The sequence below is a fragment of the Otolemur garnettii genome, unplaced genomic scaffold (genome assembly GCF_000181295.1).
Source record: "Otolemur garnettii isolate 467f Iridium unplaced genomic scaffold, OtoGar3 scaffold00001, whole genome shotgun sequence".
NCBI lineage: Eukaryota > Metazoa > Chordata > Mammalia > Primates > Galagidae > Otolemur > Otolemur garnettii.
In genome coordinates this window covers 45,071,131-45,084,657 of record NW_003852396.1, presented here as the reverse complement: position 1 = coordinate 45,084,657, position 13,527 = coordinate 45,071,131, and the positions used below count along the sequence as shown (strand labels likewise).

Below are 13,527 nucleotides of genomic sequence, written 5' to 3'. Positions count from 1 at the left end.
GATTGGAGAATTGCACAAAAGGCATGAATTAAATGTGCACATATTCCATCTATCTCATAACTTTCCAATATAAACTCCACATTGAAGAAAAAATGGCCCCATCATACCTTGTTTAAAATAACTTAGTTATTTTGAATTATTCTTAGAATAAAGGTGAAGGTCATTAAGTATGGTCTATAAGGGGCTGAATGATATGGCCTTTTTTTGTCTTTCTAGCCTCATTCGTATGTGCTCCTCAAGATTAAGGAACAGATAGTGACAGCCTCATTTGAGTGCTTAACTCCTCCCCTTTCTTTTCCTGTCTCAAGTTTATCTAACTTCTTTCAAATTCTGGAACACACCAAACTGAAACCCCTCCCTCCACCACAACACACACACACACACACACACACACACACACACACACGCACCCACCGCACACAGAGATGGCCTTTGCCTGTATTTTTTTCTCCTAAAAAGCTCCTTGGCCACCAGCCACCCTCGAATAACCCTTCCTTCAGTTGTAGTTCTTTTGCCATTGCAAAATTTCATGTTTTCTGGAACGCTTCTGCTCAGACTACCCTCTAATTCTTTGCCTAAGTAACTCTTTCATCTTCGGCTAATTTGTTAGTTTTTTAGGTGCCTTTCCTGAACTTGGGCCCCCAAACTTGGTTAAACCTTCCCCTCAAATATTTGTCTTGTTTGTAATTCTCATTTAGTTGTTTACATTTATATGTGTGATTACTTGTAGAGGTGTCTCTTCCAACTTTGGATAACAAACTCTGCCGAAGAGTTGTTGCTGTGTCTTGCTGTGTCTGCTTTTACTTGCCGTGGTATCCTTCGTTCTTGATGTAGTCTTGACACATAGTTGCCATTCTGAAAATATGTATTGAATTATAAATAAATAAGTAAATTTCACACTTTCCTGGTTCTGTGTCTTCTCAGTCTCATTATTAACATATACATTAGTTGAGCTTTGTGTGCTTTTCAAGAGATTTTATAATTGGAGCATTATTATTTGTATCATAATGTTTCCAGATCAAAAAGTTCTTCCTTTTTCCAAGCTGAAATTCATATTGCCAAAATAAAAACCCTTTTTCTTTTAATTAATTCAAAGAGCTTGAAAGAATAGCTGGTCACTAGTAGTCTTGATACAGCGTTTGTTTCCTTATCAGTGGGATATATTACTAACATCTTTCTTTTTGTTTTCATTTTGATTTTATGCTCTCTTTTACCTCAGTGAGACTGAGGGATGTAAAGGATACTGACAGTTCTCCTTTTTTTTTTTTAAGGGCTCAAGTTGCTATTAAGAATCCCAGGGTAGTCCTAAATGTGGTGGCTTCTCTGCTAACATCAGTCTTACTCTGTGAGAATCAGACCTTAGCACGTGCTAGCCTATATCCTCTCAAGTTTCCCTTTCTCCTTGGTGGTCACTTAAAAAAAAATAAGATCACTCATAATTTAAATATTTTTAGTTTCTCAGATTGTCCCAGTGCTTTCTTAGCAGGCACGAGGGTGTTTCATAAGGAGGCTGGAAGTTTCCCCTTGCATAAACACAAAAACTGGCTATCTTTGTCCCCTTTGACAGCCTGTGGCATCTTTCTGAAAAGCTTTCAAATCACAGATCATTTCTTCATAATGAAATCTGTGTGGCTCAAATACAGTGGGTTGAAATTCTTATCTAATGCTGCGGTAAAATGCTCTAATTTAGATTCACAAAAGGATTCTGTACCCTTTACTTACGCGAGCTATGCAATTTGCCCATAAAAAGACTATTCAACACCATTAGTGCATAACGTAAGTGTTCAGCGACATCATATTCATTAAACAGTGTATCCTTATGCGTGGCCTTTTTGACCTCAAATGTGTTTTTTTTCCCTTTGAAGAATGGCAAATGACAAAGGGGCCCCCAAGCAACAGTGTTGCCTTTAAGGATGAACTTGGGAATTTGAGCTTGATCCTTTCACGAGGGGGGGGGGAGGGAATCACCTTCAAACCTTTCTCACCTGTGGCAGTTTTTATACTCCCTGTAGAACTCATTCTGTGGTCGAGAGATTGACCTCTGGCTTCTGAACTTTAGCAGTAGATCTTTTCACAATAGAAAAATTTTGTGAAGGCGATGACTAGAAAATTTCTTAAATAACATGTATTAAGCACCTGCTTTGTCTTAGAGACTTAGTCTCTGAGGATAGAGGTGGTTATAGATTATTTTTAGTGTACTTCATAGTTTCTGATCTTTAGTACTAAATATCACAGGTTTCCTAGCTTGATCAGCTAGATTGGGGAGGGGGGCAAAGTATGGTGAGAAGTGGAGAATGGGGTAGATGGCTTGGTTTTTAGAGTGAGTGGGAAGAGTGAATGATAGTTTTACTGGTGACAATACATTTTCTTGGCAGGGACAATGAGTAACCCAGACATTTATTCCATTGCTGTAACTACTCTGTGGTGTTCTTGCACTCACAGCGACCTTCAGTCACTCTCTCAAATCTTTAAGTGTCTTAGGGTGGTTCCTTTCTAAATTCTGCCCTTCGTTCTCTGATTCATTCAGATATTCCGCAAGCTTGTGAGATCTCTTCTTGCTTCCATTTTAGGTACACCTGAGAGCCTGGCAGAAAAAGAACGGCAGCTCTCCACTATGATTACCCAGCTGATCAGTTTACGGGAGCAGCTCCTGGCAGCGCACGATGAACAGAAAAAACTGGCAGCCTCGCAAATTGAGAAACAACGGCAGCAAATGGACCTTGCTCGCCAACAGCAAGAACAGGTGAGCCCTGCAAAGGAGCCGCCGAACTGGAGATGTGGCACGTGCCAAGCTCAGCAAGTAATCACATTGATTGGCTTGTTATAAGCTTTCCTCCAAAATAAAAATAAAAAATTAGAAAAAAGATGATGAGAGAAAGGAAAAGAAAGGAAAAGAAAGGAGGGAGGTATGGAGGAAGGAAGGTAGGAAGGAGGGAAGAGAGGGAGGGAGGAAAGAAAGGGAAGGGAGAAAGCAAAGGAGCAAGGGAGGAGAAAAGAGAGAAAGTGTTTCTGGAAATGCAGAGTCTTTGGGACAATTAAGGGGATATGTGGAAGACAAAAGCCTCATAGCAACTGAGCATAACTGAAAAGATACATTATTTGAGACGGTTTGGATTTAATTAATTACTCAGAGATATTTATTCACACAGGCATCCTAGGTAATCCCAAGTAGCAAAATTACCATGAGTAAGTGACTTCTCTGAGCCGTACTCATCCAGAAAAGGGGGTTCTGTTCTAGAAAAACTCCTAGCATCTTTTAGCTCACAGGTCCAATGATTTTCTCTGGCTTTTAAGCTAGGGTGACAACACATCTAGGTTTTTCTAGATATCCTTGATTAAGTTCTGCTTTCTAGTGTAAGAATACCCTACTCCCTTTCCTTGCAAAAGTTGTCTTGGTTTGGAATATAGATTAGGCAATCAATATTTACACTATAGGTAAATCATTGGAAACAAATTAGCACATGTTCCCTAAAAGAATTTGACCTGATTGACTTAGAATGAAGAAAAAATAATGTAATTTAAAGTATATTTTTAAAAAATAAATCACTTTCCCAAATGTTTTTCTTGTCTCTTAAGTGGACATTAATTTAACAGTAATGATCCTATGGAGTAGTCCCTGATGCTTTTGATCAGACAGACCCAAATTAATGTGCAGTTTTTAGGAATCTGACATTATTACTAGAATTATCTTTTCAGTTAAATGTATTTTATAGGGGTATATAGAGCAATATATGCTCTGTTGATTTTAATGAGTTGTGACGTCTGGTATTTTATATGCTTGAATATTTGCCCACATGTAGGAATATGGACTCAGCCCCTAATGGAAAATAACATAAAGGAACACTGTAAAAAATCAGAAGTTAGAATGTCATTTAGCCATCCAGAGATGACACAGTAATTAACTATTGACACTTGTGAATAAGCTAGCACAAATTAATCTTGACACATTTGCAGACGAGTGATATCTTACAGTGAACACTTTGTAATTATATTTCAAAATGAAAATTAAATGACACTTAAAACTAGGTTGTCATGCTCAATGAAGCGAGCATGTAGCTCAACCGATTGGCAAATAAAATTCAGAATTTGAGCCACATGGTGCTTATGTGCCATACTTCACTGTGTCAAACCCATACGTCTAGAGTGGATGATAGTAATTGCACTGTGGTGTTTTGGATGCATTTCTATGCAGCACTTTATCATTTAGGAGGGACCATCAATATTAGATGCCTAGTGGTGTTTCACTAGTTTGCTAAGAGGAAATAAATATTCAGAGGATCCAGCGTCTATACCTAGAGCTGCAGAGTGAGTTGTACACTCCTGATTTAAATGTTGACAGGCAGAGTAGGCCAGTCCAATCTGATTAAATCCTGTTTCCATTTTGTCTATAAAGCTTTGAGAAGGAGTAGTCCCATTTCTTGAACTCTTGTATCTTTAGCATGCCTTCCAGTATGAACCAGTCATCACCAGAAATCATAAAGCAACATTTGGGAGCTGACTGCTACATTGTCATCTTAGGCTAAAGGAAATGTCTTGGGGGCATTTCTCTCTGCACCAGGCTGGAACACTGAAAAGGCTCAGGAAGTACATAGCTGGGGATTGATCCATACTCATTTTCACTTCCAACACAGCTCATTCTAGGATACTGTCTTTCTAATAGGAAGAAAAGACTAACTCTTGCTAATTAGGCACAAATAAACCAAATCCTTCTAAGTGCTCTCTGGCCACTTTTCTTTCTGGTTTCCTAGCTTGGCAGTGAGTGCATTCTCAATAAAAAGTATCTCCCTGGACTTCAAGCTGTAGCAGCTCAGCTTTTGAGGCAGTAAGCAGCCTGATGCCTGACTTATGCTTCATAAAAAACACCATTATCCTAAGGAGGTTGTTTGACCTCCTGGGGGCAGATTTAGCCATCAATAGGATTTATATTAAATGGTTAATATTTTCTTGTATAGACTAGATAATGTGGGTAGATGTTGCATTTGATTGTTGGATAAAGAAGGGACTATAAAACTTGCATGAGGATCCTGTACTGTAAAATAAACATATTACCCTCAAAAGGATAAATGGATAAGCGTTAAATTACAGCTTAGTTTGTTTTAAAAATGCTTTGTACTACACCTACAACATCAACAAAAACTAGAGGTTTTTGACTTTTGCTGTTGTTTTTGACACTCTTGACAATATTTGTAAATATATTAGTTCTGAAAATCTTTGCATCAAAAACGGTTTCACCCAAGTAGATCATATTATACATTAAAGCTTTTCACTGTCCTGCGTACAGACTTTACTTTTTATATCCACATTAAACACTTTAGAACAATACAGCCAGAGTTTCCCTGTCTTTTAAGGATTAGATTTCCCAATTCTCATTATTTCTAGCTAACCAGTGCAGATATAAGTGAATTCCTCACAAATGTAATAGAAGTAGTTTTCACCTCACAAAGTAGAGAGATGGCACCCGTTTATTTTTTTTATTTTTTATTTTTTGGCACCCGTTTAAATTTTCTTTCTTTCCTTCAACTTTCTGATTCTGCTGTTCTCATTTTTTAAGGACTCTTTCATATAGAGGTGCAGTAAAGCATTCTTGTACTACCAGGAGAGATACCTGAGGTAATGGCAAAGGTGTAAGCATTTCATTTTAACTTAATGAAACTTTATTTCTGATAGATTGCAAGACAACAGCAGCAACTTCTGCAACAGCAGCACAAAATTAATCTCCTGCAGCAACAGATCCAGGTCAGTGTATTTTATTACTCTCATCTGATTACATTTAGACACTTTCCTCCTTGAAAATGGAATTTAAAATGCTGCAAATGCACCCCTGTCTTATAAACAGCACCAACAGGGCTGTTATTCAACGATGTTGAACACAATTGTACAAGTGGATGTGAGAAATGTGGACTAGGTGGTGTTCTGAGTGTTCTTCTCTGACGTGATACTTAAGCAGTATAAACCTTATCTTTTTTTCCTTCTGCCATTTACCTAACACAACCTTAGGAATTTAATAGGGTCCAAGATAGCATAAGAGGCTATTTTTTATTGCCACAAACTGCTTTCTGCTTTGTATTTTACCATGGACTAGTACCATGGCAAGAAGCTTACTTTTAGTTACTTGTTAAGACTGGGCCAACTAGAGGAGAATTTGAAAAGGGGATGTTAATAATTAATTTTTTCCTTAACAAATATTAACTGCATTCCTCTTAGTTGCAGAGGGCAATATAAAGATTAACAAGTGACAGTCTGTCCTCAAGGAGCTTACAGTCTAGAAAGAAAGAAAACTTGTTCTTGAATAATTGCGACAAAGTTACTTTCTGTTATGGCAGTATCAGAATATATAGACCATAATTACAATGGTCTGGGAAGGAAAGATAAAATATCTATTTCTGTCGTTCATTACTTGATAGTTAATTCACTAACAGCTATTTGAGACAAGTAAGGGAAATGGTCTACATTTATGAGTAGGAACACAGGTATGTGCCTTCTGCAAAACCCTAGGATAAGGAACTGGTTGTCTGGCGATTAATCCTCAGTAGTACTAATCCCAGCTAACCTTACCCAAATACAGACCATTTGTCTTGGTCACTATAGATACTTTCTAATAGGGATCTCTTGATTCCCTAGATCTGTGATTCAAACTAGTTGGAGCATCATATTATGTGTTATATTATTGCTTGCAGTTAATATCATGCCATCCTATATATTTTAAAAAATCAGCATAAAGTCTACCTTATTGATGAGTAGCAATGATTTCAATTTAGATTCTTGCTTCATTTTGTTAATTGTAGTTGGTATTCTAGGTAGTAGTTACTACATTTAAAATACTGATTTGGTATCTGAAGAAGTGTCTCTCCCTAATATGGCATTTTGTCCAGCTATTTTTAGAAGAGGTTTTAGTCAAATGTTTTGTTTGGTTTTGTCCTGATTCCATATTCTGTAATCAAATTATACACGTTTCAAAATAAAGAGCCCAAATACAGATCAGATGGAATGTCTTTGGCATTTTTGACCATCAGCCTTTACAGTTAAATCTTGGAATAATTTCTCATCCTGATATCTCTTTGATGCCTCATGCCGAGATCCTTAATTAAATAACTGTCCAGGTGTTCTCTTGTTCTGCCCTTATTAGACTTTTCAGTGTATCTCCTACTGCTAAGGTCAAGATTTTTAGCCCTGTGGCTTCCTACATTTTTCTCTAGATCCCTCTTTAAGAACTCAGTAGGTGTTAACTAACACGATCATTTACTTCTCTCCATTTTTCCTATTTGTAAAGCAGGAGTGGAAGAAGTTCTCTGAGATATTCCTATATCAGTAAATTATTACTAATATTTTTGCTACCTCTATTATTTACTTTGTTTGTTTCTAATATATTTCACTCCACTGTTGTTTATGTTGACTGGCTGTCTTAACACTGGCAGTGTTTTCCTGTGGCACTGATAACTTCAGGATAGTAACCAAATCAGCACAGAGTATTTTAATGAACTATTATTAGTATTTACTTATTACATGTGATTTTGTAGTTATAACTTTAGTATGTGAAATTACTGTTTTTTTCAGGAAATTATAGAACATGATCTTAAAATATTTATTGGAATGTTCAAGTTGAGAAGATAAGAATGATTTTTTTTTTTAATTTTCTAATAGATGTTGAATTGCTTTTAAAATTTGTGGCTATTTCTCCCTGTTTAAATTTTTTAAAATTTAAGCCAATCAGCACCTGAACTTAGCAATGTAAATTATAAAATTATAGATATTCACTGTCATAGTAACATTGATTTAGAAATATAGGACGCTTTATCAAGAATTTCAATTTAAAAAACTGAGAAGAAACACTAAGACCTGTATGTATGGTTTATTCTGTCCTGAGGTATTACGTGTCAGTATTTGTCTTATCAGCATGAGAGACTATGTGAGGAATTTCTCAAATGCTGAAAAACACTTACTCCTCACCCAAAACTTAACTCATCTCTAATATAGAGTAGGTATTTGATATTCAGACTTTCATTTTTTTTTTTTTGGAAGGACAATAGGTTAACTATGTTTTCAAATATGGTTTTTGATGATTCATAGATGTGATCAAATTTAGGAGAGAAATTATTATTGGGCTAATTTTAATGTACCTTTTGAGCAAAATATGAGGTTTCAGGGATGCTTCAAACATTTTTCTATCATAAAACGTTCTCCCATTTGAAAACAAAACAAAACAGAACAAAGCATAAAATGAAACTGAACTTCTCTTCCGAAAGCAAATAATGAATACAGAGACAATTTGAGTCAATTTGAAAGTTATTTTTCTTTCTAAATCTTGAGTCCTGGACACTATTAGCTAATGTGGTCAGCAAATTAAGCCATGGCAATTGGCTGTAGATTATGAGTATCAGGTGGTTACATTCAGCATCATTCTTCTGATTAAGAATGCTGACTTCTGAATTTGTACCTTTTTATCTGAATTTGCAGACTTTAATAGAAATAAAAGGAAGAATGTCTAACCTCTTGTAACAACACACACAAACACATTTGGGTCTATTATAATGGAAACAAATGAAAACTTGAATGGTGTGCACAAATTGAAAAACAGGATTTTTCATTAGAAATAGGAAAAGGCTTGTTTAGATAGCATTGTAAAATTATTCAAAAAATCCCTTCTTCCTGCACAGTAACCAAAGAGATGCTAATATGTGCTATTATAAATCATTTATTCCCCCTTGAATACAATTTTTAACATTGATAAATCTAAACTTTTAAAGAGACACTTCTTAGGTCGTATAAACCATGTCAAAAAGGAAGAATGATTTACAGTTTTTATAGTTTTGATGAGCCAATTTTTACCATTTAAAAAATCAGTAAAATAATTTTAAATGATTATTAAAATAATATTATTAAACAGATCCTTTTGGAGGCTGTTTGCTTAGTGCATTCTAATTCCTACTTTAGAGAAAATGGTGATTTCTGTAAATTGTTACATATTAAATAATTCTCCTGATACGGAGCTCAGAGAAAGTTAGGCATGTTTGCTATTTCCAGGAAAGAAATAGCACAATTTTTGTCAAGTCTATGAAAAGCAAACCTAATAAATAGGTCATAGAATATGGATCCTTGAAATTGGGAATGTTGATTGTTAATACTATAATTCCAAACGACAGATAACTGCTTCAGTAATTTTATCCTGCCTCTACCACTCATTACACTGTAGTACCTTAGCCAATATTTTGAAGCATTTTATTTCTCAGTTATGTTAACTGGTAAAGAAAATTCACTTTTAATCCATTTGACAGTTGTAAACAGATCAAAGCGTATCTATAATATTTTGATCATCTATTAAATGTAAGACTATTCTATGCAAAACAGAAAATGTTTCTTAATTTCTTAATTCGTTCATATGTTTATGTACGTAACTTCGTTTGACCAAGTCATGGTTTTGAATCTGGACCAGACATTCTCCCTGGACACAATATTCCACATTCTTTCATTTCTAAAGCATGTAAATAGGAAAACATATAATGATGGCATTTTGCAGCTAGAACTTAGTTTTGCAAAAGAATTCAGCTCATTAAAATATCTCTGTGAGAAACTTACTTTTCCAGGGATGAATGGTATTATCCAATTATTCATGTCTCTTCAGAACCCAATTTTAGAGTTATTCAAGTGGCTTGCATTGTATTCTATACAGGCAGTGTCCTCTCCTCACATCACTGGCTGAACAACAGTCTCTTAAGAACAGAATGGCTGGTTGGGAATTTATTTGGGTATTTGGCTTTCTGGGCCGGGGCCAATGAATTAGTCAATTCATACACATCTTTTGGGGGGTACAACTGTGAGGCTTGAAATTGTTAGCTCTTTGTTTTCTCTATGATTAATATACAATATTCATTGCCCTTTTCTCATTTAATCCGTGCACTGGTAACAAACTCAATCTGTAAACGTCCTAATTAAATGCCATTGCTGCTTCTGGGGCAGATACTGTCTTACCTGAAAACTTTTTCTCTTAAATGCTGTAACACAGGCTGCTTGTTTCTTTTTTCTTTCTTTGTTTTTTTGTTTTTTTAATTCAAAATACTAAGGGAGTACAAGTATTTTTGTTATGTGGATGAATTGTGTAATGCTGAAGTCAGGGTTTTTGGTGTGCCCCTCACCAGAATAGGGTGCTGCTTATTTTCTTTTCCCCAAATTAGTTGTTTTTCACTTGAAGCTTCACTTTGTTCTTAAAAGTATATCAGTATCTTTCATCCATAGTGCTTCCTGTTTGGATTATAATATACTCCTTTGTGCTCTTGGTATATTTTGTGTGTGTGGGGGGGGGGTGTTTGTCACACAGTAAAGCATCATAAAATGTGTCTTCCTGCATGTTAACCAGAGAGATGCTAATGTTATAAGCAAGAAAATGATTATCTTTAAATAATTAAACAGAATAACTTGATATGTACTCTCAAATTTTAAGGAGATAAACCTTGCCTTTTGTTTCCTTCAATATGATTAACTACAGACATTTCAGGTATCTGCTGAGCAGAATAAAGGACTACTTTTTTATGCGAAGTAGTTGTCTAGAGATCAGAAATAATTACTTTGTACATTAGCCTTCATGGCCTGCTTGACCTGGTTAATTAATTTTTTGCTAGTATAATAATAATAGATATATATTTGAAGATATGCTTCATCGTTAAGTATCTAATTGACCTCTAATTTTAAGAGCTGGACCTTCCATTTATTGTCTTTTGGAGATGGCTGGAGCAGCCAACAGGAAAACTGAGAGAAGTCTGACTTTCAGTCTTTCTTAGTCCCCCTGCCTTGGCTTGCATCTCTTTGTTAATTGTATTTAGCATTGATAAACAAAAGGCAATTACAGTGCTCCTATTTTGGCTCTAGCAAATAGTCCCTTTTTGTAGGTTATTGATCAGGTAATGGATCTCCTTCCTCTGAAAAGGACTAAATAAATCCATCGAAAGTAATTTGATACTTATGTTGGCACCATATATGTATTTGATACTCTCTTGCAGTGAAACGAGGGTTATAAACAAAGCTTTAGACGTCTAGGATTAGCCCCCAGCTTCAGCAAGCCCTTAAAATATTTTGTAATTCTATCTTCAATCATGAATTAGCCAGGAAAAACAGACCCTCTCTCCTCTCTCTCTGTCTCTGCTGTATGCTGTTTTTAATTGCCCACAGGCAGGCTGTTGTGATCTTCCTTGGAAGTTTAAAACCAAGATAAAAATGCAAATCTAATTATTTCTTTTATGTAATCTAATTAACTTTTTAAGTAGTGATAGATGCTCTATAGCCTGCTTCAAACATTTTAATAATAAAGTTTCTGGATTATAAAGAATAGGTAAAACTGCTATAATTATGACTAGCAAAGGCCTTAACAGCTAAAATTACAAATACTTGTAGATTAAAACTCCACATTAGTTTTTCCACGTTTGTCATGCTAGATTGTTTGTTACAGTTGGAATAGACCTAGAAATAAGAGACCTGACCAGATCCCATGTGCTACTAGATGGGATCCTTAATCAGGTTGTTACCTGTTTTCCAAATGTGACCCTCTGGCAAAAAGTCTCATTCAGCCCACCCAAACCTGAAGGTGAGTCCCAGTGTTTTTCCTGCACTGTGCTTCAACTTCTTCAGCCTTTTCTTACAGGACCCCACCTTCTCTATCTTACCTACTTGTGCTTGTCTCTCAGACCCTAGTCCCCAGCTCTTACCCAAACTAGTGATAACTAAAAATTCAGAGAAACCAAAGTCTCTGCCTTCTGGAATTAAAGTGGGAGAGTGCCTTACATGTTTGGAGGCAGGGTGGAGTGTGGCAAAGTGGGACAGATGATCCCAGGGTGCCAGCATGTGACATGACATAATATTAAATCAACCCCCTGAGGGAGAATGTGCCTCCCTTCTATTTTTTTCTTGATCTTTCTCATTACATTGAGGACACAGTTTAGTGTTAGTCTTTAACACTCTTCTAGGATGTGCTCTGATAGAGATCATCTAAATATCAGAACCTTTGGAGGTAATAGCCTTTAGTTAGAATTCAAATAATTATAAAACTTTTCATGGTTATCTGATTATCTTTCATTTTTGACAAATAATTTTAGTTTTCTTTTTGAAATACATGTATTTGAGCCAAAAACAAAACAGACAAACAAACAAAAAACAGTTACCCTAAATAAAAACTTTAAGCAAATAGTAGTTGGGTACTTGGGTATGGCAAAATTATGAGGGTAGTTCTTCAATAAGCAGTGGGTGACAGTGTTCCATGCCAGGGCTCATCAACCTTGACTGTACCTTGGAATCACTTGGAAGTCTTGTGAAAACACTGATGCCTGGGTCCCATCCCAAAGATTCTGGTTTAGTTGGTCTGGGGCACAATTCTAGCACAGGGACTGATAAAAGCTTTCTAAATACTTCTAATTGATAATCAGGATTGAGAAATAATGCAGAGGAAATGATTAAATGTGTACTCTAGGTTGTTTAGATCAACTCTATCTACCTATCTTTCTATCTGTTCATCCATTTATCCTGAGGGGTGGAGCATAGCCTAAACAATTCTTGAGCAGTTAAAGTATACTTTTTTTTTTTTTTTTTGCTTTGCTCAAAGCTTTTACTTACTAGCTAGAAAGTTTATAAGGGGCCAGGGTTTAAACAATTTAAAGAAATTTATTTAGGTTTTCTAATAACTTGATCTCTATTTCTGTATGAGTATACTGGCCAGGGAAAAATGTATTGTTGTCAGAACATCTGTGTCTTTAGGAGAAGGTATATGGGGGAAAAAACGAAGCATGGTTTATAAAATTAGATAAAAATATTAGAAAATAAATTCTCAGATGCCATCTGACTTTTATCTAAACAGAATGAATTTTGACCCAGAATATCAACCTGTTATTTTTTAATGTTTTCTAAAAGTTTTCTATGAAATTGTGATACACCTTGACATATATGAGGAAAGTATGACTCTGAACATACTTTTAAGGTAGATTTGTATACACAAATAGAAGGTATAGAAAATAAGGTATGTTGTTTCAGAGTATATGTAATTCAGTAATTTTATGGAACCAGCACAGGTATTGGAGACAAATAAATCAAAGCTTAAATGCCAGTTCCACTACTTACTAGGTCCATAGTCTATTTAGTTATTTACTAACTGTGAAACAAGTAACTGTTTCTCTGAGCTTACATTTCCTAATTCCTGAAGATGGATAATTATAGTACCTACAGTAGTTTTAGAATTAGAGATAATTATATAAAGCCCCTAGTAAGTGCTTACTGCATAATATCTATCACTATCATTATCATTGTTGTTGTTTTTATATGACTAGTCAAGGAATAATTTTACAGTCCCTAATAGAGAAACATATATGTACATAATTTTGTATGGCATGTATATGCACGTTTGTATCTGTATACACATACATATTTAGAACCTACAAATTAGTGATGTGAATATAGGATAATCAATGTGTATGCACTATAATCAATTATTATCATCATGATAATCTAGAGGAAAAGAAAGAGCAACAATTTTCTCTGGCTGCCAAATGAGAG

The 13,527-nt window shown here is 35.4% G+C and overlaps 1 protein-coding gene across 3 annotated transcripts in view; it reads left to right on the top strand.

Moving 5' to 3' along the window:
* SOX6 (SRY-box 6) overlaps window positions 1-13,527 on the top strand; it is a 499,579-nt gene that overhangs the window by 287,560 nt on the left and 198,492 nt on the right. For all 3 annotated transcript variants that reach the window (XM_003781136.3, XM_003781135.2, XM_003781137.2), the window contains exons 5-6: window positions 2,571-2,743; window positions 5,668-5,736. In XM_003781136.3, coding sequence (XP_003781184.1) covers window positions 2,571-2,743; window positions 5,668-5,736 — 242 coding nt within the window. The remainder of the gene's footprint in view (window positions 1-2,570; window positions 2,744-5,667; window positions 5,737-13,527) is intronic.